Raw genomic sequence first — 19,861 nt, forward strand, 5'->3', positions numbered from 1 at the left:
TTTGCAAAGTTGAAATAATAGTAGTACATTCTAAAAGTTAATATTCACGAGCACCCAATTATCAAAGCTTAACATTCCATCCATTGTATACCCCATCCATAGTGCTAGAACAAACACTGATTCTCGAAAATATATTTCATCCGTAGACGGTAGCGAACCGTCAAAGATGAGGGTTGTCAACCCATATGGCCATATAACATAAGTTCTCGCTTACACCCGTCAAGTGTAACTAATGATAATCGAATTGAGGCTTTTTGTTCTAAACTCGTATGTAGAATGTTTGTTTTCCCGTTCTTGTGTTCACTTAGTTCAAAAGAATCGTTTATGTTTTCTCATCCCAAATATAAGTTCAAAAAGAGTAAAAGTGGGACTATGATCTCACCTTGAGTGCACGAGTATAAAAGTACTTCAACAAGTAAACGTGTGCATGAAAGTTGCTTAGCCTTGACCTAAACAAGTAAGTTATATCAATTAACCGGTTACGACACGAGGTCGGGCGAAATGTGTTCAATTAGTCCTATGGCTCGTTACGACTCGATTAGTATAGCATGTGAATCATGTTGTCAAGTTTCATGCAAGAATCACGTATAAAAGCATGTTAGAACATTTGCATAAAAGTTTGGTTAAGTTTGACTAAAAGTCAAACTTGGTCAAAGTCAAAGTCAACGGGGTCGGGTCGGGTATCCGAAAATTTTCCCCTGATGAGAAATCATATATGAACACAATAGCCGATTTTCATGTTAATCGGAGTTACGGTTAAGCGAGAAACATTTTGAGAACATTTAAAAACACAAGAGCCTGGCCTGGGGGTTTTGCGCGGTGCGCAATGGGTTGCGCGGCGCGCACCCAAGTGTAAAACCAGGTCAGAACTTGACTTAAAGGGCCATTCATCTGGGTTTTTGGATTCGCGCGGCGCGCGGTGGTATGCGCGGCGCGCATACCTGGGAAAAATGCTGTTTGCAGAAAATAGACTAAGTCTCGAACCAAAACACAATTTAACACATTTCATCCACCGAAAACATTTAAAATGCATACCATATATCGTTGGAAAGGAAATTTTACAAGGAAAATAACTAAACGCATTTCATCAAACAAAAACATCATTTTCAATAACCGATTTCACGTCAAGTGAACAATAAAAGTTGATTTTCAAAGCTTCAAGTTCACACTATGCATTTTAAGTTTCGGGAATCCAATTTACACATATGATATGCCGTTTTGAAGGTAATGAAACATACATTACCACTAAACACTAACAATTACCATTTCATGGCATTTAAGCATCAAAAAGTTCATGTCAAGAACTATCAAACCCTAGTCAAACATCACAAAATCATTAATCGGGTTTTTGAAGTTTTCTAAATCAACCTATACATCAAAACGAAGCTAGTGATACTAGTAACACAATTAAAACATGAACTTTAACAATTTAACAACATTTAATCTTCCAAAATCAAAGATTAAGCACACCCATTTCAAATGTTCAACTAGTTACTCCAAAACAACAAATCGAACAAACAAAACATATATTCATGTTATACACGAGCCATAGACACTAACTAACACCATTTCAAGTAATTAAAACCAATTTAGAGAAATTTAGTGTTTTAGAAATGTTACCCAAACTCGATGAAATTGGTACCAAAATGTAGAGGATGAAGAGAGGATCACGAAAATGTAATTTGTTTTGATGTTTGCTTCTTGATTCGATTTTAGATGATGAATTTGTGGGGATGGGTGTTTATGTTCAAAAGTTGGAAGAGAGAAAAGAGAGAAGAAGATGAGTGGTGAAATGAATGGAGAGGAAGGTGGGGAGGTGGTGACTAGTTGCCCCAATTTGGCCAAGTGACGAGATTGGTCCCTCAAGTTTCAAAGCGGGTGCGGTAATTTACCAAACGAATATTTTTAAAACGCTAGAGTAAACGAGTGACGTTAAAATTAAATAACGGGGATATAATGAACGTTACTCACGGAAACTATTAATTTAAATACGAAAGATTATGTTTTAAAAAAAAAAAAAGACGGTGTTAAAATTAAATTTAACGGAAAAACGCGGGATGTTACAAAATGCAAAACCCAAAGAAATGTATTCGATTAAATTACAAAGATCTTTATACGGGTTAAAACAATCGGGACGTATGTGGTATAACCGATTAAGTGATTACTTGATAAGCAAAGGGTATACAAATAACCTTACTTGTCCTTGTGTTTTCATTAAGAAAACAACATCCGGATATATGATCATAGCTGTTTATGTTGATGATCTTAACATCATAGGTACAAATAAAGAGATCCATGAAGCCATTCAACTTCTAAAGAAAGAATTTGAAATGAAAGATCTCGGAAAAACCCAGTATTGTCTTGGTTTACAAATTGAGCATATGCCTAATGGTTTACTTGTACATCAAACAACATATACTGAAAAGATTTTGAAACGTTTCAATATGGACAAGGCAAAACCATTAAGTACTCCTATGGTTGTTAGATCACTCAATGTTGAAACTGATCCATTTCGTCCATGTGAAGATCATGAAGATATTCTTGGACCAGAAGTACCATATCTTAGTGCAATTGGAGCTCTTATGTATCTTACAAATTGTACAAGACCTGACATTTCTTTTGCAGTTAATTTGTTGGCAAGGTTCAGCTCTGCTCCTACCAAAAGACACTGGAATGGGATCAAACACATATTTCGATACCTTCGAGGAACTACTGATTTAGGATTATTTTATTCTAACGAATCAAAACAAGATTTGGTTGGTTATGCTGATGCAGGTTATTTATCTGATCCACATAAAGCTAAATCTCAAACTGGATATGTATTCCTAAATGGAGGTACTGCAATATCATGGCGTTCTCAAAAACAAACACTTGTTGCTACATCATCAAATCATGCCGAAGTGATTGCATTACATGAAGCTACTCGGGAATGTTTTTGATTGAGATCAATGACACAAATCATTACTGATTCTTGTGGACTAGAACGCGATAAAAGTCCAACAATTATCTATGAAGATAATGCAGCTTGTATAGCACAGATGAAAGAAGGGTATATCAAAAGTGACCGAACCAAACACATACCTCCTAGATTCTTCTCATACACTCAAAATCTCATTAAGGACAGTGAGATTGAAATGAGATATGTTCAATCCAGCAAAAACTCTGCTGATCTTTTCACGAAAGCACTTCCAACTGCTATTTTCAGAACACACGTTCATAACATTGGCATGAGACATGTTCAAAAGATGTAACAACTGAAGCGATGTCTACTTGAGGGGGAGTCAACTCCATGCTGCACTCTTTTTTCCTTAGCTAAAGTTTTTTTCCACTGGGTTTTCTTTAGCAAGGTTTTTAACGAGGCAGTAACTTACAGTTGATCTTCAACAAACAAAATTGCTATCCAAGGGGGAGTGTTATAATATATAAATATATATATAAATGGATAGTCAATTATTGATACACAAAAGTAATATTATTGTATTTCCTAAACTTGTGATATTTTTGCTATAAATAGCCATGAATGCAAGCATTAAACTTGCACCATTTCTCACACTTATAAAGTATTTCTTTCTTTCTCTCCATTATCATCTTTGTTCTTACACTTCATTATTAGCATTCTTAATCAAGAATCAAACCACTAAAGGTAGTTATAAGCCTACTGAATTATAACATCAAGAATCAAACCACTAAATGTAGTTATAAGCCTACTGAATTATAACAATAATAATAATAATAATAATAATAATAATAATAATAATAATAATAATAATAATAATATAATAATAATAATAATAATAATAATAATAATAATAATAATAATAATAATAATAATAATAATATGATGAGTATAATCTGGACCAACCGAGAAAAAAAAAAAGTAATCGACAAATAAAAGATATCCAGAGGGAACCCCCCCCTTCCGATTTAAAACCCTAATTGCCCAAACCCCTTAAATTCTCCAAAATTCGTTGATTTCAGTCACACAATTCCCCTAAACTTCAATCTGTCACTTTACAGATCATAATCGTCGCCATGGATATTGAACTAAAGCAATCAGAACATATCGATCACTTCGTCAAACAAGCCTCAATCACTACTGATTCATCATCATCACTCGCAAACGTCATCATTGAAGCCACGTCACATCCTTCTCTTTTCGCTTTCTCTGAGATTCTTTCTGTTCCTAACATTCTCCAGGTCTCAATTTCTTGTAATCTTAATTTGCTTAGTAACCTAGCTGATGATCTCTATATATATTGTGTATCTATATACTCCGTACTTATTATGGTGATACGTACACATTGTGTATCTATAATAATCGTCTTAACAGATCCTACATATCTATTAGGCGATTAAATACTAAATGCTTATCTGAATGAGTTGTATAAAGGTCCGTGTTCTGATCAAGTAACTTTTTATGCAGCTTCAAGGAACGGATAATTCTGCTTACTTTGATTTGCTTCAGATGTTTGCCTATGGAACATGGAGTGAATACAAGAGTAGGTTTCTGACCTAATTACGCCTCATAACTTAATATAATGAGCTTAATCAAAATGAGCTTAATCACAATAAGCTTAATTATCATTGTAAAATTTTGTAGTAAATTAGAGTATATCGTTAAATTGCAAGTTGATTGTAATGTGATACATTTATGGATGTATTTACATGCTTTAAAAAACGCTTATGGTTCTTGTTTTATATAGTTAAGTTCTTTATCTTTATCTTTATCATTACAAGTAGGAATGATTTTGTGGAAGATGATGTATATATAAGTTTAGTTTAGCATTCCGTATAAACCGTTTGATATGTAACTTTTTTTATGTTTAAATGACATTTATAAATGAATTACAAGATGTTCGTCATCGTATAGAGATAGTCACTTTTGATGTACTGATGTAACATACCATTATATGTATTTGTCATAGTATATGTTCACTTTCTCTAGTTGTTGCCAAGTTCTATCCGTTCTTTACTATGAGGCTTGATTCAGTACAGCTTCTATAATCTGTGTATTTGATTTCAGAATTTAACATTATGTTTATTTTGTTTGCACTTTGTACATGGGATCAAGTTTGTTCATTTGTGTTTATGCTATGTAGGCAAAGCTAGTAATCTTCCTCAATTGACACCTGATCAAGTCTTGAAGTTAAAGCAACTTACAATGCTGACACTAGCTGAGTCTAACAAGGTTATCACCCTTCTCGTATTTGGTATCATTGAAGATTAATAGTTACATATATTGGTTAATGTTAGACAAATTCGTTAATCTCATAGTATTTGTTAAATTTATGTTGCCTTATTCTGTCCTTGGTTTCTGATGGCTCTCAGGTCCTCTCATATGACGTGCTACTGCATGAATTGGATGTTGGAAATGTTCGTGAGCTTGAAGATTTTCTTATTAACGAGTGTATGTATGTGGTAGGTGTTTACGCATGACCAAAATTTTATGTTTTGACTTTTGAGTTATATTGCATATGGTTTTGGGTAGTCAATTAAGTTAGTTGTAAATGATATTAATTGAAACTTTGTACTGTTTATTAGTTGCAAATGAGTTACATACTTTATGGTTTTGGGTAGTCAAGGAAGTTAGATGCAAATGATCAAATTAAAACTTTGTATTGTTTATTATTAGTATTATTGAACTTCTTTTTTCTTTGAGATTTTGTTCTCTCTGCATTCTTAGTTTTATTAAGAATTAAGAAATATATTAATAAAATATATTCATTCATTTGCAACTTAGCTTTCGTAGACCTTTGTAATCGATTTGATTTTATAATCCTGCTATTTATCATGTATGTGCAATTACCACATTTGAAATCCTGTTTGTAGGGTATCGTACGGGGCAAGCTAGATCAGTTGCGAAGATGTTTTGAGGTGTTATCCTGCAACTATCTTTCATAGTTTTATCACTATAAGTTTGCTTATGCATATTTACCTTTTTCTTAGTATTAATCGGTGCTATAAATTTTTGTCGTAGGTGCAATTTGCAGCAGGCAGGGATCTCAGGCCTGGACAACTAGGGAATATGATACATACACTCTCTGATTGGTAATCTCTAAATTATATTTATTCCTTTGTTACAATTATACACGAGTGTTTACATTACTGCTTTACTAGGTAGATGCATACATGTTCAATACAAGTTATAGATCAAAATAGAAGTACCATTTGAAAAAGCCACGGGCTTTGTAATGATAGAAATCGATTAGTAGGATATCACTTTATAATGTAACAGTGGTTAAGAACCTGTATATAATTTTCCATTTCTGTAGCCAGTTTCCAACTTAATGTATGATTAGTTTTTATGTATCATAAGATAAACTAGTATTTTACTAAAATGTTTTTGTTAATATGTGTAGCATCCATGTATATGATTACTAAATTTTACACTTCTTTGAGTACACCTTCATTCAATTAAATTTGTTATTTGATAAAGAAAAATGGCATTTCATAGGTTGGGAACATCAGATGGTTTACTTATTACAATTCAAGACAAGATGAAATGGGCAGAAACCATGAGTGAAAAGCACAAGAAACATCAAAAGAAAACTGAGAAAAAGCTTGAACAAGCGAAAAACACACTCTCCCTTAAGGTCAGTAGTACCATTCATTTCTCAAATAATGCCTAGGCAATATCAACGTACGTTGTGAATTAGGAATCATTATATACTGGATATTTTTGTCGATATGTCTCACTTACGTTGTGGCAGAAGTTACCAACTATAAGCAGGCCGACGTGGACCCCCAAGAACATGGGCTTTTATCGGAACATGATGGATTAATGGATTTTGTTAAAGATCGCCGATCCAAGAGGTAAATTATTTACTGTTTTGTTCTGTACTTATTTATAATGTAAAAAAGCTTTACTAACCGTGGGCTGAAACAAAAGCGAGCCATTTGCACGATCAGGTTGAAATAACTTTATAAATTGTCATTTTGGCAGCTCCATGCGATAATACGTGTCTGTAAATTTCTTTTTTTATAAAAAGTTATGTGATTATATTTAACACGAGAATCGGTTCTTGTTAGAGTTATAAAGTTATAAAGTCTCAATATTGTGGACCTAAATTAGTACAAAATGACTATTGGTGACAATTTGCTAATTTTAGCTCCCGTAATATGCCAGAAAGGATACAAGAACATTCTATACTAGAAATATGTAGATGTTTGTGATACAAACGTAACAATGACGTTATTTGATACTAATAAATGTTAATTTGGGATGACATACTTATTTTTAATTTAAATATTGCAGGAGACGACATCCAATAGGCTGATGGAGTGTCTTTTAAAGAATGAGTATCGGTTAGGCTGGAGAGCTTCTTTATCTTGGCGGTGTCACAACATTAGCCTATTGAGAAGTTGAACTAATTTTGAATAGTGTAGTTTTGGAGCTAGGCTTTATAAACTCTTAATCCAGTGAATTTGCCTTTGTTTTTATCTCTGTAATTGTTTTTTATAGGCTTGAGTTGCCACATTTGATATGTGCCAAACGGGGTTGGATGGGTTTGGGTAACGGGTCAAAATGGTTTTTGGTTAAAATGAGTCATGAGTCAGATTTTGAAATGGGTTCAAATGACCTTTTAAACGGGTTCAAATGGGTCAGGTTGCGTAATGGGTTGAAACAGGTCACGGGTCAAATAACTATGAACGCTTTCATAAATGTTTGACTAATGAAACTTATTATGATTCACAAAGGATTCAAACCTGGTTCACGCCTGCCTCTGAGGATAGGATCAGGTTCATGCAATGCGATTTGGGTTTCCTCCTGAAAGTGCGTGTGTGCGTGAAAAATGATCGCGAAGGTGGTTAAGTTTCTGGTTGATGTCGACAACTTGCTTTTAAAAAGTCTTTATTTATTGAACGTCGGGAATTAATACCTATTAAACATGTTTCTTTATATTTTGTATAGGACTCGATAAGTATTGGACCTTTTCTTAAGGTTTGAGGTTTACATTGCTAAACTTATTTTTCATGACCCAATTGATTCAAAATCTTGACCCAGTTAAATTAAATTTGAGAGAGTGGGTGTCAATTGCTAGATATACATTTGAAGATGATCGTATGCTTCTGAGTGTTGTGCATTTTATTCGCATGTCATCCTATGACATTAATTTAATGTGAAGTATTAAATCAAACTAGCTTGCTGGAAGTTGAGCAGCTCAATTTGAGTTTCATCAAAGTATGTATCTCAAGTTACCAAGACATTTAGCGACACTTATTTGACTGATATTATCAAGGTTCTTTTTTTTCCAGAAAATATTGAATGATAAATCTCCTAATAAATCACATCTTATCACTTTTCAACATTTACTTTTAGAAAATTTGAGCGTATATAATTCGAGGTTTATGACTTTTCTAGCTAGCTTTTTAACTGTAAATTACCAAAGCAAATGGTAATATATTATTTATTGCCACCAGACTCCAGTGAATCTGTGGGTCTTGGTTCAATCTTTGACAATGTCTTATTTAGTCTAATTAAGTGCTTTACCTAGCATTGGGGAGACGCCTAGGTTCCGATACCTGAGGTTTACCTGCTATAGAGAGCTAATGTGATCGTTCATTGGGGGTTTACCTTTAAACGTATTTTTTATGTTTTTAAACAATATATATATATATATATATATATATATATATATATATATATATATATATATATATATATATATATATATATATATATATATATATATATATATATATATATATATATATATATGATCAAGAGGGAAGTAACCAATCGGGGGGAAGCAAATTATTTTTTATTTTTTTTCGTTTTTTGAAAAAACTTTATTTACGAACATTATAGATTGGATGAAAATAAGAACATTTAGAAAAGACAATTCGTGATGAATGTTATTATTTTGGCGGGAAAACGCTCGAAGAAATAATATATAACAATTATCGTGTTTTTCGAGCGTATGTTGAGGTTTTAGACATTAGAGTTTAGATATTAGGGTTTAGATATTAGGGTTTATAGGGTTTAGATATTAGGGTTTAGAAATTTAGGGTTTAGGGTTTAGATTTAGGGTTTAGATTTAGGATTTAGATTGAGTTTTTAACACGAACGGTTTAGAGTTTACGGTTTAGGGTTTGGTGTTTTGGGTTTATAAACCCAAAACACCAAACCCTAAACCCTAAACCCTAAACCCTAAACTCTAAATCGGGCTAAATTTTACTTCACAAAATATGAAAAAAAAACGTTAACATTCTTCACGAACAATATTATCTTGAATGTTATTTTTGTCGATCGTTTTCCCGCCAAAATAATAACATTCATCACGAAGTGTCTTTTCTAAATGTTCTTATTTTCATCCAATCTATAATGTTCGTTAACAAATTTTTTTCAAAAAACGAATTTTTTTTTTGCTTCCCTCCGCTTCCCCCGATTGGTTACTTCCCCATTAATCCTGCCCCTATATACATGTGTAGAAGCAAAATTTTTTTTTTTTCCGTTTTTTTTGAATTTTTTTTTTCCGGCATCAAGATCACACGAAAATATGAACATTTAGAAAAGACACTTCGTGATGAATGTTATTATCTAGGCGGGAAAACGATCGACAAAAATAGCATTCAAGATAATATTGTTCGTGAAGAATGTGAACGTTTTTTTTTATGTTTTGTGAAGTAAAATTTAGCCCGATTTAGAGTTTAGGTTTTAGGGTTTAGGGTTTGGTGTTTTGGGTTTATTCCATAAACCCAAAACACCAAATCCTAAACCCTAAACTCTAAACCGTTCGTGTTAAAAATTCAATCTAAATCCTAAATCTAAACCCTAAACCCTAAATTTCTAAACCCTAATATCTAAACCCTATAAACCCTAATATCTAAAACCTCAAAATACGCTCGAAAAACACGATAATTGTTATATATAACTTCTTCGAGCGTTTTCCTGCCGAAATAAAAAACATTTATCACAAAGTGTCTTTATTAAATGTTCATATTTTCATCCAATCTATAATGTTCGTGAACAAAGTTTTTTCAAAAAACGAAAAAAAAAAGATTGGCTTCCCCGATTAGTTACTTCCCCCTTGATCCTACCACTATATATATATATATATATATATATATATATATATATATATATATATATATATATATATATAAAAGCGAGTAAGATGCTTGAAATATTAGGGTTTTCATTACCTGTAGTTCTATAACACAGATAAAGTGCATTTCCCGAACTCTTGAATATCAGAATTTATAATTAAATTAATGAGTATTAAATGTTGATGTTAATATTTAAAGAAATTTAAACTTAATTAAGTACACAATAAAGAAATTATGGAATTAATTAAATTCATATAACTTTAAACAACAAACACTTAAAGGAACTCTGTTTTGCTCCTTTTGGCAGTATAAATTTTCAAAGTCAATCCTAATCAATTGCAAATCATTTGGTTTCTTCATATTTTTCCATTGCTTTCATGGTCAGAAGTTTAAAAACCTGTTATCGGCTAGTAATTGAAGTAGAACCTTAACTTCATCCAATCCCCAAATATATAAATCTGTTATGGATTTCCAGAATCAACAGATAATTCGAAGAGATCCAAACAAACACAATCGAATTTCCACACAAGAAAGGAAATTGGAACTGAATTTGTATTATCAACAATTTGTTACAATTGGGGAAATTGAAATTACAGAGACATACATTTTTACAACAATTAGTAACGATCTAACTACTACAATCTATATACAATAGAATCTCAACAGAATCGAGCTGTATAGTTTGAACAACTTTTCCCTCCAAAAGTGTATACAACTTGACCTTCGTTGACTTCCACTTCATATCACTAGTCACCTGCTAGACACGTGCGTGTAAATGAAATTCATAACAATCCCCCATTCTTAAAATCATTCTTGTCCTCAAGAATGCTAAGGCGATACATTAAAATCTGGAAACGAAGAAGGATGTCATCAATGAGCTCCCAAGTAGCATCATCTGGTGACCCATTTGTCCATTGTACCAAAACATAAACTGCAGCTGCATTTCCTCTTTTTCTAGCTTCCTAGCCAACACCTTGGCAGGCTGAACTTCAAGTAGCCCATTAGGATCCAGGTGTGGCAATTTTCCCATAACAGCAGGCACTCACCCTTATGCAATTTCAATTGAGAAATTTGGAAAACTGGATGAATGTGAGCAGTAGGTGGCAATTGCAACTTGTATGCTACATTTCCCACTTTTGCCATTATCTTGAAAGGACCATAGTACTTAGGAGACAACTTATGTTGCTTGCCCCCTCTCAATGTGATCTGCCTATATGGCTGCAACTTAACATAAACCCATTGAGCAATTTGAAACTCTTTATCAGTCCGGTGCTTGTCTGCAAAGTTTTTCATACGATCTTATGCCCTTTTAAGATGGAATTTGAGCAAAGACAAAGCTGATTCCCTTGCTACCAAAGACCTATCCACAACATCCACCAAGCTATAACCTTTGGTGTATAAGATAGGCACAGGAGGTGGCTATCCATATAACACCTCAAAAGGAGTGGTATTGATTGAATTATAGTAATTGGTGTTATACCAATATTCTGCCAAAGTGTAACGTCCTCCCAATAGGGTCTGGAAGAAACGTTACTAATATCAAATAAACCAACATATTATAATACGAGAACAATACTAAATGAGAAAATTTAACTTTATTGAGTACGCAGCGGAAAATGAAATGTCGTTACAATAATGGAAATAACGATAAAGTAATTGTTTATATGCAGAAGTAATAAATGCGATATCTCTTGATCCTAAGTCCAAGTAGCATCACATAAGTAGTAGATAAGAAAGCTTGAATCAAACAGCACCTGAGACAAAACATGCTAAAGTGTCAACCAAAAAGGTTGAGTGAAGTTCATAGGTTTAACAAAAGTAGTTATCGTTGTTTTTAGACCACAAGATTTAGTTGTAAAGTTGATCTCCCGCAGGATCAAAAAGTAGATCTCGCAGATCCAAAAGTTATGCCAGTGCGTGATATTTAGACTAAACGTTCAAGTTTGCCCCATGACAAGTTGTGTCTGTCCTTGTCGGTTTAAATTTCATTATCAAGTAATACAAAGACTGAGTCAAATGTATCGGGGACGTTACTCCCGATAGGCCTACCCCCAATAAATAAGCATGCCGCAGCACTTAAAAATATCACTGTAGGGACTTAGTCGGACGTAGCCGGGTATAGCATAGTTTTAGCAGTTGGTACTTGTGTCTAAATTGTAAATAGTAAAAGCAGCATGTGTCTCACCCCAAATAAGTTAAATAAGTTTGCTAGCAATAAAGAGTGGGGCTATGAATTCACCTTAGTAAGTAGAGAGAGTTATTCCTCGGAATAGAGAGTTGAACGAGTGAGCAGGAAAGTCAACCTATTGACATTTAAGAGTAGTTAAGTGTTTTGCCCATGTTTAAGTTTAAGTATGTGTTTAAGTATAGTTTGTTTTACTAAGTTTCTATTCCTAGTAAGTTACTATTTTTATAAAGTTTCTATTTTTAGAAAGTTTCTTATTTTACTAAGTTTCTATGACTAGAGAGTTTCTACTTTTATGAGTGTTTCCATTTTAGGATACTTGCCGTATTAGATAAGCTTCCAATCACCCCTTTCCCTTCGAATGGCTAATTTAGATCTAGGGGCTTGAGCCATAGGACCCTTTAAATCGGAAATCCAAACCCTCTGCCTAGAATCTCGTAGAAACCATTCGTCAAGAAAGTTCGAAGATCTATACATCTCTAATACATATCCCAAAATGTTTTTGTGCTACAATATAATTAGTAGGTTATAGGTGCTAGTAATAGTAATAGTGTATACATGTTAAGTACTAGTATAAGTAGTATTAGGGTTTCATTAATTAGGGTTAGTTAATTAAAGTAGTAATTAATAACTAGGGTTTAGTAATTAATGTCCTAGGGTTTCATAAATGTTTAGAGTTTAATTAATTAGGGTTTAAGAATTATAGTTTAGGTGTAATTAGGGTTTAAGGTTTTAATATGTATATGTATATATAATTCGTATATATATGTATATATATATATATATATAAATATTTTTTTTACATGTATATATGTATATATAAATCTAGGTGTGTTTATGTATATACTTATGAATAACAAGTTTATAATATGAATATGAATTATCAAAGATCAAAGTTTATGTAAATAGTTTAGGGTTTATGTTATACCTTTGAAGATTCAAGATAATTAACAAAGAAAAGATGAACACGATGAAGATGGAAGATCAAAGCCTTGAAAATCTTGAAGAACTCCTTGAAGATTCTTGAAGAACACGAAGAACAAGCTTGAAGATCCGAATACCACAAGAGAGGGAGAGGGAGAGATTGTTTTTGAGAGAGGATTTTGGTGTGATTTGTAAATGAGAAACTAGGTGTTTATATAGTGCAAGTATTAGAGTGTTAGTCAACATAAGGATGTTCTAATTAATGATTTTATTTTGTTTTATAATTTTTAGTCAACAATAGGTGGTACTAGTTTATAATTAGTCAACATAAGGATGTACTAGTTTACACTTTATTTTTAGTCAACATAAGGATGTAAGATTTTTTTAGTCTCATTATTATTACTATTATTATTATTATTATTATTTTTACATTTACTACATGATAAGTATTATTTTCTTTTTACTAATTCATGACTTGTATATATTTAGTTCCCAATTGTTTTATTATTTATATAAATGTCACTTTTTATTTATTACTTATAGGTTATTAGTTATAATATTACATAAATGCATAAATTTTAATTAGCAGTGAGTGTCGACTAACAGTTTATTATTTTCATCTTTTATTAACTTGTCAATTTTTGTACAAAGTTAATTAATATGTTTTCTAACTCTTAACACTTAACAATTGTTGATTAAAGTTTAATCATTAAGTTTTAATTATATTGTTTGGGCTTTTAATATTGGAAAAATATAGAATGGAAAAAATGAGGGTCGTTATAGTACCTCCCCGTTATTGAAAACTTCGTCCCGAAGTTTTTAGGTAGTTTCCTCGTTTGCATCAGCAGTTGAGAAGAGATGGGGATATTTCCGTTTCATATGGTCTTTGCGTTCCCAGGTATATTCGGGGCCTCTACGCGAATTCCAACGGACTTTAACGATAGGTATATTGCTTTTACGCGTTTGTTTGACCTCTCCTTCCATGATTTCTATAGGTTATTCAACGAAGTGCATTTTATCATTAATGCGAATATCATTCAAAATGATGATGTTATACAAGTCATTTCAGTAAATTGGATACATGAAATGTGTTATGAATAGTACTGAGCTCATTTAAAACCTTGAGCATTTTATGCCACAATATTAGGGCAGACAAACAAAGAGGAGTTCGTGAAAATCACAGTCATGAAATTTGATAGAGATCTTCATTGTTTACAACAAGAATATTTTAATGATGAATATAAGTTGAAAAATAAAGTTTTATCACTATTGAATAATATGGATAAAACGATTCGTTTATAGGAAGAGTATAAATGAAGCTATCATAAAAGAGTGAAATGAGAAAATTAAATGTTCGCCTTAACTTTTGACGTAGTCACGATTGATTTCCGGAATTCAAGGAATTAAAGGAAATCTTCGTAATCTATAAGATTTGATTCTCCGGTATTTACGAAATTTTGAGATTTGTTTGATTAAATGCGGTGATTTGCCTCGATTGATGTGTTTGGAATTTTGCTATAAATTAGCTTCTTTCGTTTCATTATCTTCACCACTTCTATACTTTCTTTCTCAATTCAAACTTTCAAAAGATTAAGAAAATGCTTAATCCAGTTCTGATCCTGGTTATTATATTGACCATCTATGCAGTCATTCTTCTTTTTCTTTTACCGCCAGAGGAATCTGTTTACTTCTACTATGCTCTTGGGGTTATAGTGTTTTTAATTATCCCGTGTCTTTATATTGCTATACGCATTGATATACACGGTTTGTAATTTCGGAGTCGTTATCGGGCTTTATATTTTCCCTTATATGTCGGAGCTTTATGCTTTTGTTTCTTCTTCCCGACTTCAAGTCAAGCGAGTAATGGTCCAGAATTCATAGGTATGAAGTTTCGAATGATCATAATATATAAAGTAGAAAGGAAATGTAATAGCACGATTTGATTTGTCATATTACCAGAATATCCGGAAAAGACCGAATCATCAAGAAAAATATGTTCTTGATATATTTAGAGGTTAAATAGAATGTAAGAGTCGTGTAACATGGAAAATGATGATTATAAAATCTATGAATCATCATCTTCCATTAAAAACTTAGCATGACTTACTGTAATATAATCACGTTGGCCTGACGTCATTATATTATACTAACTCATGCTTCAATTCCCAACACTTCTTCAAAGCATTTATAATTTAAACTCGAATTTTACAGAATATAGAAACTAAAACAGTTTCCTTTATAAAGATATCGCAAAGAGATACTTAATTGCGGACATGAATCGTTATGAAGATATCTTTCGAAATATAGAGGATATTTATGATGATATTTTGGAATTTCTAAGTTCGAAAGTTGATGAAGAAAAATTTTCCGCAAGCTTTTAACATGACTTCGGAGCAAGATATTCTCTAAAGATTTCACCGGATCCAAAATTACCTGGATTCTTTGAATATAGGGTTTGACCCTTGTGTTTGTCCTTAGTCTCCTCCATGGTTAGCTCAATCCGTTTTTCAGTTCCAAATTTTCTTTTGAGCTTTTCCAACGTACCATTCTTTATTATCAAACTGTTGGCCCTTAAGACCATCTACAATTTTTCTGTTTCCTCTGCATTTAATGCAGCCATATTTGAATCATCGGTTATCAATCCGAAATGGTTTCAAGAAATTTCATTTTTAGATGATTAAACGCTGATTGCGATCGTCAAGATTCAAAGGATGTTTTCAAGAATTTTAAATTTGAAGTGTTTAAGCGTAAGATGCATCCATCAATGGATCTAACGGTTGACGAAGAAATGTTGTGATTTTCAAAAGTAAGGAATGGTAAGTTCGGTGGTTTGATTTGATAATTCATCATAGAATACGAATGAATATAATTCATGAATGTAGTGATCTTTAGGAAGATAACACTTGCTAAAGCTTTACTTAAGTTTCGATATGTCAAAATCAGAGTATGTAACTGAATTTGTATGAAAATGGTTTTTCTTTGGTGAACATATACATATATCATGTGAATGTAAGTAGTATAGTTAACAACTGCTGAATCAGAATGGAAGAATGTACAATGTAACATATTTATATGAGATATGAATATCTCTCGGGTTTTACCTACCCGTTAAAATATTTTTTACAATTAACAGTTTGTACAAAAGAGAAGATATACGTTCATATATGTATTCTTCAGATGTAATCATGGTTTTAATGAGCTAATATAATATTAAACTCATTTGATTTGCTGTTGAAACGAGAATAAATAATCTCCAAAACCTTAGAGATTTCATAATTGTCGTGAAATATTTCGCTAATGAAGTTATGAATTAATACTTCATCGTTCATTGTTATTGATATACTTCGGTATATGATGTTGGTGCTCTTGGAATTCTTGTGAAATTCATAAGGCACTAATGATATTTTCTAGAAAGTTTCGAGTACATCGAAAATTAAAGTATACAATCAATCATATATTTGAGTAATACACTTGGTTTATTACGAAATGGAGTTTATTGTATTGAAGCAATGATTAACGATTGTTAAGTTATTAACAAAAGATGTACATCATAGCATATTGTGATATGAATTAACCATGTAGTACATACTAGTTAAGATTCACACGTAATAGCTTAGTACGAAAAGATTTATTATTGTTCTAATCCATATATATAAAGTATACATATGTAATTCTTCAGGAAGAATGAGTCAATACATCTTAACTCATTATTAATAATATTCCTTGGTATCTATGGGGCGTATGATGTTGATGTTTGAGGTACTGAGTGCGATGTTGAGGCGTGGAATGCGGATGTTGTCGTTGGTGAAGCTGGTGATGTTGGTGGTGATGTTGGTGGTGATGCTGATGGTACTGGTGGTACTGGTTATGCTGCTGGTGCTGCTGCTGGTGTTCGTAGGTTTCGCACCATATTCTCCAGAGCCACTACTCGAGCGCGAAGCTCGTTGACTTCTTCTATTATTCCGGGATGATTGGCGGTTCAGACAAGTGGATGAATAAGATCTAAAATTTTAGATATTATATATTCGTGACTGGATATCCTGGAAATGAGGGTGAAAATAGTGTTCCGAACGGGTTCGCCAGTAAGTGCTTCAGGTTCTTCACCAAGAGGTGAATTCGGTTGGTGGAAGGGATCACCTTCTTCTTGTCTCCATTGATTAAGTTTACTACGAACCCATCCCCAATTCATCCAAAATAGATGATGGCTGATTGGTTGGTTCATTCCGGTTACGCTGCCATTGGAGCTCGAAGAGTTCGAGGAATCCATATTATGTGTTTGGAATTAGGGTTTTTGATATGAGATTAGTGTTGAATACTGGATGATATATTCGTCTCCTCGAATACGTGTATATAGCAAAAAGATTTCCGTAATTTACGGAGGGAATTTAGGAAAAGTGTTAGACAAAATCTATTGGGATAGATACGATAAGATATAATAAGATATGATGTGTCTATACTTTAATAATGGCAGTATGACGTGTCGAGATCATAAAGTGATAAGTATGTAATCTAATAATCTTTTGATTAAAGACTTTCAATTCGTATACTGTGATAACCCAATGACATTTTTCGATTCATAAACCGATGCATAAAGGCATAAGGCATATAGGTACGTGATATAACAGGGAGTTATATACGTTTGTGTGTGAGTAGTAACAATTATAAGAGTTTCAAAATCATGGATAATATTTCATGTAATACATATGTAATACACATAACCATGATAGATGACTTATGAATGTCAAGAATTTCTGAAATCATTGTGTCGCATTTAGATGCGGTGGTGTAATTGGATAGTACTCAGGAAAGTGAGCAGAGTTCTTAGATTAGCTCGTCATTCTAAGATAAGTAAAGTTTATAAAGTATAGTGTAGCATTTAACAGTTAAAGGCAACAATTAAAGGCACTATGGTCAAGAAAAGTTGTAGTCCTACATTAGGAAAGAGACTTTGATTAGAATCTTTAAGTCAAGTTTGGTAAAGCATGATTATTAAGATTATAAGGCAATCCTAAGTGCTTTAAGTGTAAGGCAGGAAAGGTTATAGTTTCCTAGATTGCTAAGGCACCCTAGCTAGCAAGTAAGGCACACATAAAATTGCAATCCTGGTTCTCTATAACAGCCTGGTTATGCTCTGATACCAATCTGTAACGTCCTCCCAATAGGGTCTGGAAGAAACGTTACTAATATCAAATAAACCAACATATTATAATACGAGAACAATACTAAATGAGAAAATTTAACTTTATTGAGTACGCAGCGGAAAATGAAATGTCGTTACAATAATGGAAATAACGATAAAGTAATTGTTTATATGCAGAAGTAATAAATGCGATATCTCTTGATCCTAAGTCCAAGTAGCATCACATAAGTAGTAGATAAGAAAGCTTGAATCAAACAGCACCTGAGACAAAACATGCTAAAGTGTCAACCAAAAAGGTTGAGTGAAGTTCATAGGTTTAACAAAAGTAGTTATCGTTGTTTTTAGACCACAAGATTTAGTTGTAAAGTTGATCTCCCGCAGGATCAAAAAGTAGATCTCGCAGATCCAAAAGTTATGCCAGTGCGTGATATTTAGACTAAACGTTCAAGTTTGCCCCATGACAAGTTGTGTCTGTCCTTGTCGGTTTAAATTTCATTATCAAGTAATACAAAGACTGAGTCAAATGTATCGGGGACGTTACTCCCGATAGGCCTACCCCCAATAAATAAGCATGCCGCAGCACTTAAAAATATCACTGTAGGGACTTAGTCGGACGTAGCCGGGTATAGCATAGTTTTAGCAGTTGGTACTTGTGTCTAAATTGTAAATAGTAAAAGCAGCATGTGTCTCACCCCAAATAAGTTAAATAAGTTTGCTAGCAATAAAGAGTGGGGCTATGAATTCACCTTAGTAAGTAGAGAGAGTTATTCCTCGGAATAGAGAGTTGAACGAGTGAGCAGGAAAGTCAACCTATTGACATTTAAGAGTAGTTAAGTGTTTTGCCCATGTTTAAGTTTAAGTATGTGTTTAAGTATAGTTTGTTTTACTAAGTTTCTATTCCTAGTAAGTTACTATTTTTATAAAGTTTCTATTTTTAGAAAGTTTCTTATTTTACTAAGTTTCTATGACTAGAGAGTTTCTACTTTTATGAGTGTTTCCATTTTAGGATACTTGCCGTATTAGATAAGCTTCCAATCACCCCTTTCCCTTCGAATGGCTAATTTAGATCTAGGGGCTTGAGCCATAGGACCCTTTAAATCGGAAATCCAAACCCTCTGCCTAGAATCTCGTAGAAACCATTCGTCAAGAAAGTTCGAAGATCTATACATCTCTAATACATATCCCAAAATGTTTTTGTGCTACAATATAATTAGTAGGTTATAGGTGCTAGTAATAGTAATAGTGTATACATGTTAAGTACTAGTATAAGTAGTATTAGGGTTTCATTAATTAGGGTTAGTTAATTAAAGTAGTAATTAATAACTAGGGTTTAGTAATTAATGTCCTAGGGTTTCATAAATGTTTAGAGTTTAATTAATTAGGGTTTAAGAATTATAGTTTAGGTGTAATTAGGGTTTAAGGTTTTAATATGTATATGTATATATAATTCGTATATATATGTATATATATATATATATAAATATTTTTTTTACATGTATATATGTATATATAAATCTAGGTGTGTTTATGTATATACTTATGAATAACAAGTTTATAATATG

General features: G+C 32.6%; 1 protein-coding gene across 3 annotated transcripts; it reads left to right on the forward strand.

Annotated features, from left to right (window-relative positions):
* Positions 1 to 3,893: 3,893 nt before the first annotated feature.
* Positions 3,894 to 7,549, forward strand: LOC139897248 (COP9 signalosome complex subunit 7-like). 3 transcript variants are annotated; one of them, XM_071879943.1, is made up of 9 exons: positions 3,894 to 4,197; positions 4,424 to 4,499; positions 5,100 to 5,188; positions 5,329 to 5,418; positions 5,830 to 5,874; positions 5,978 to 6,048; positions 6,455 to 6,593; positions 6,714 to 6,813; positions 7,256 to 7,549. In XM_071879943.1, the coding sequence occupies exons 1-8, from the start codon at positions 4,033 to 4,035 to the stop codon at positions 6,780 to 6,782; spliced, it is 744 nt and encodes a 247-aa protein (XP_071736044.1). In that variant the 5' UTR covers positions 3,894 to 4,032; the 3' UTR covers positions 6,783 to 6,813; positions 7,256 to 7,549. The 3 variants fall into 3 exon arrangements, with proteins under 3 accessions (XP_071736044.1, XP_071736042.1, XP_071736043.1); XM_071879941.1 differs by having other exon boundaries at positions 6,731 to 6,813; positions 7,256 to 7,548; XM_071879942.1 differs by having other exon boundaries at positions 6,711 to 6,813; positions 7,256 to 7,547.
* The last annotated feature ends 12,312 nt before the right edge of the window (positions 7,550 to 19,861 follow it).

Source organism: Rutidosis leptorrhynchoides, chromosome 3 (assembly GCF_046630445.1).
Source record: "Rutidosis leptorrhynchoides isolate AG116_Rl617_1_P2 chromosome 3, CSIRO_AGI_Rlap_v1, whole genome shotgun sequence".
Lineage (NCBI taxonomy): Eukaryota > Viridiplantae > Streptophyta > Magnoliopsida > Asterales > Asteraceae > Rutidosis > Rutidosis leptorrhynchoides.

Bases quoted from the DNA above. Each gene is read 5' to 3' on its own strand.
- LOC139897248 (XM_071879941.1), top strand. From the start codon at position 4,033: ATGGATATTGAACTAAAGCAATCAGAACATATCGATCACTTCGTCAAA. The intron at 5,189-5,328 runs GTTATCACCCTT...GATGGCTCTCAG, and splicing joins CACTAGCTGAGTCTAACAAG to GTCCTCTCATATGACGTGCT. The intron at 6,814-7,255 runs GTAAATTATTTA...TAAATATTGCAG, and splicing joins AAAGATCGCCGATCCAAGAG to GAGACGACATCCAATAGGCT.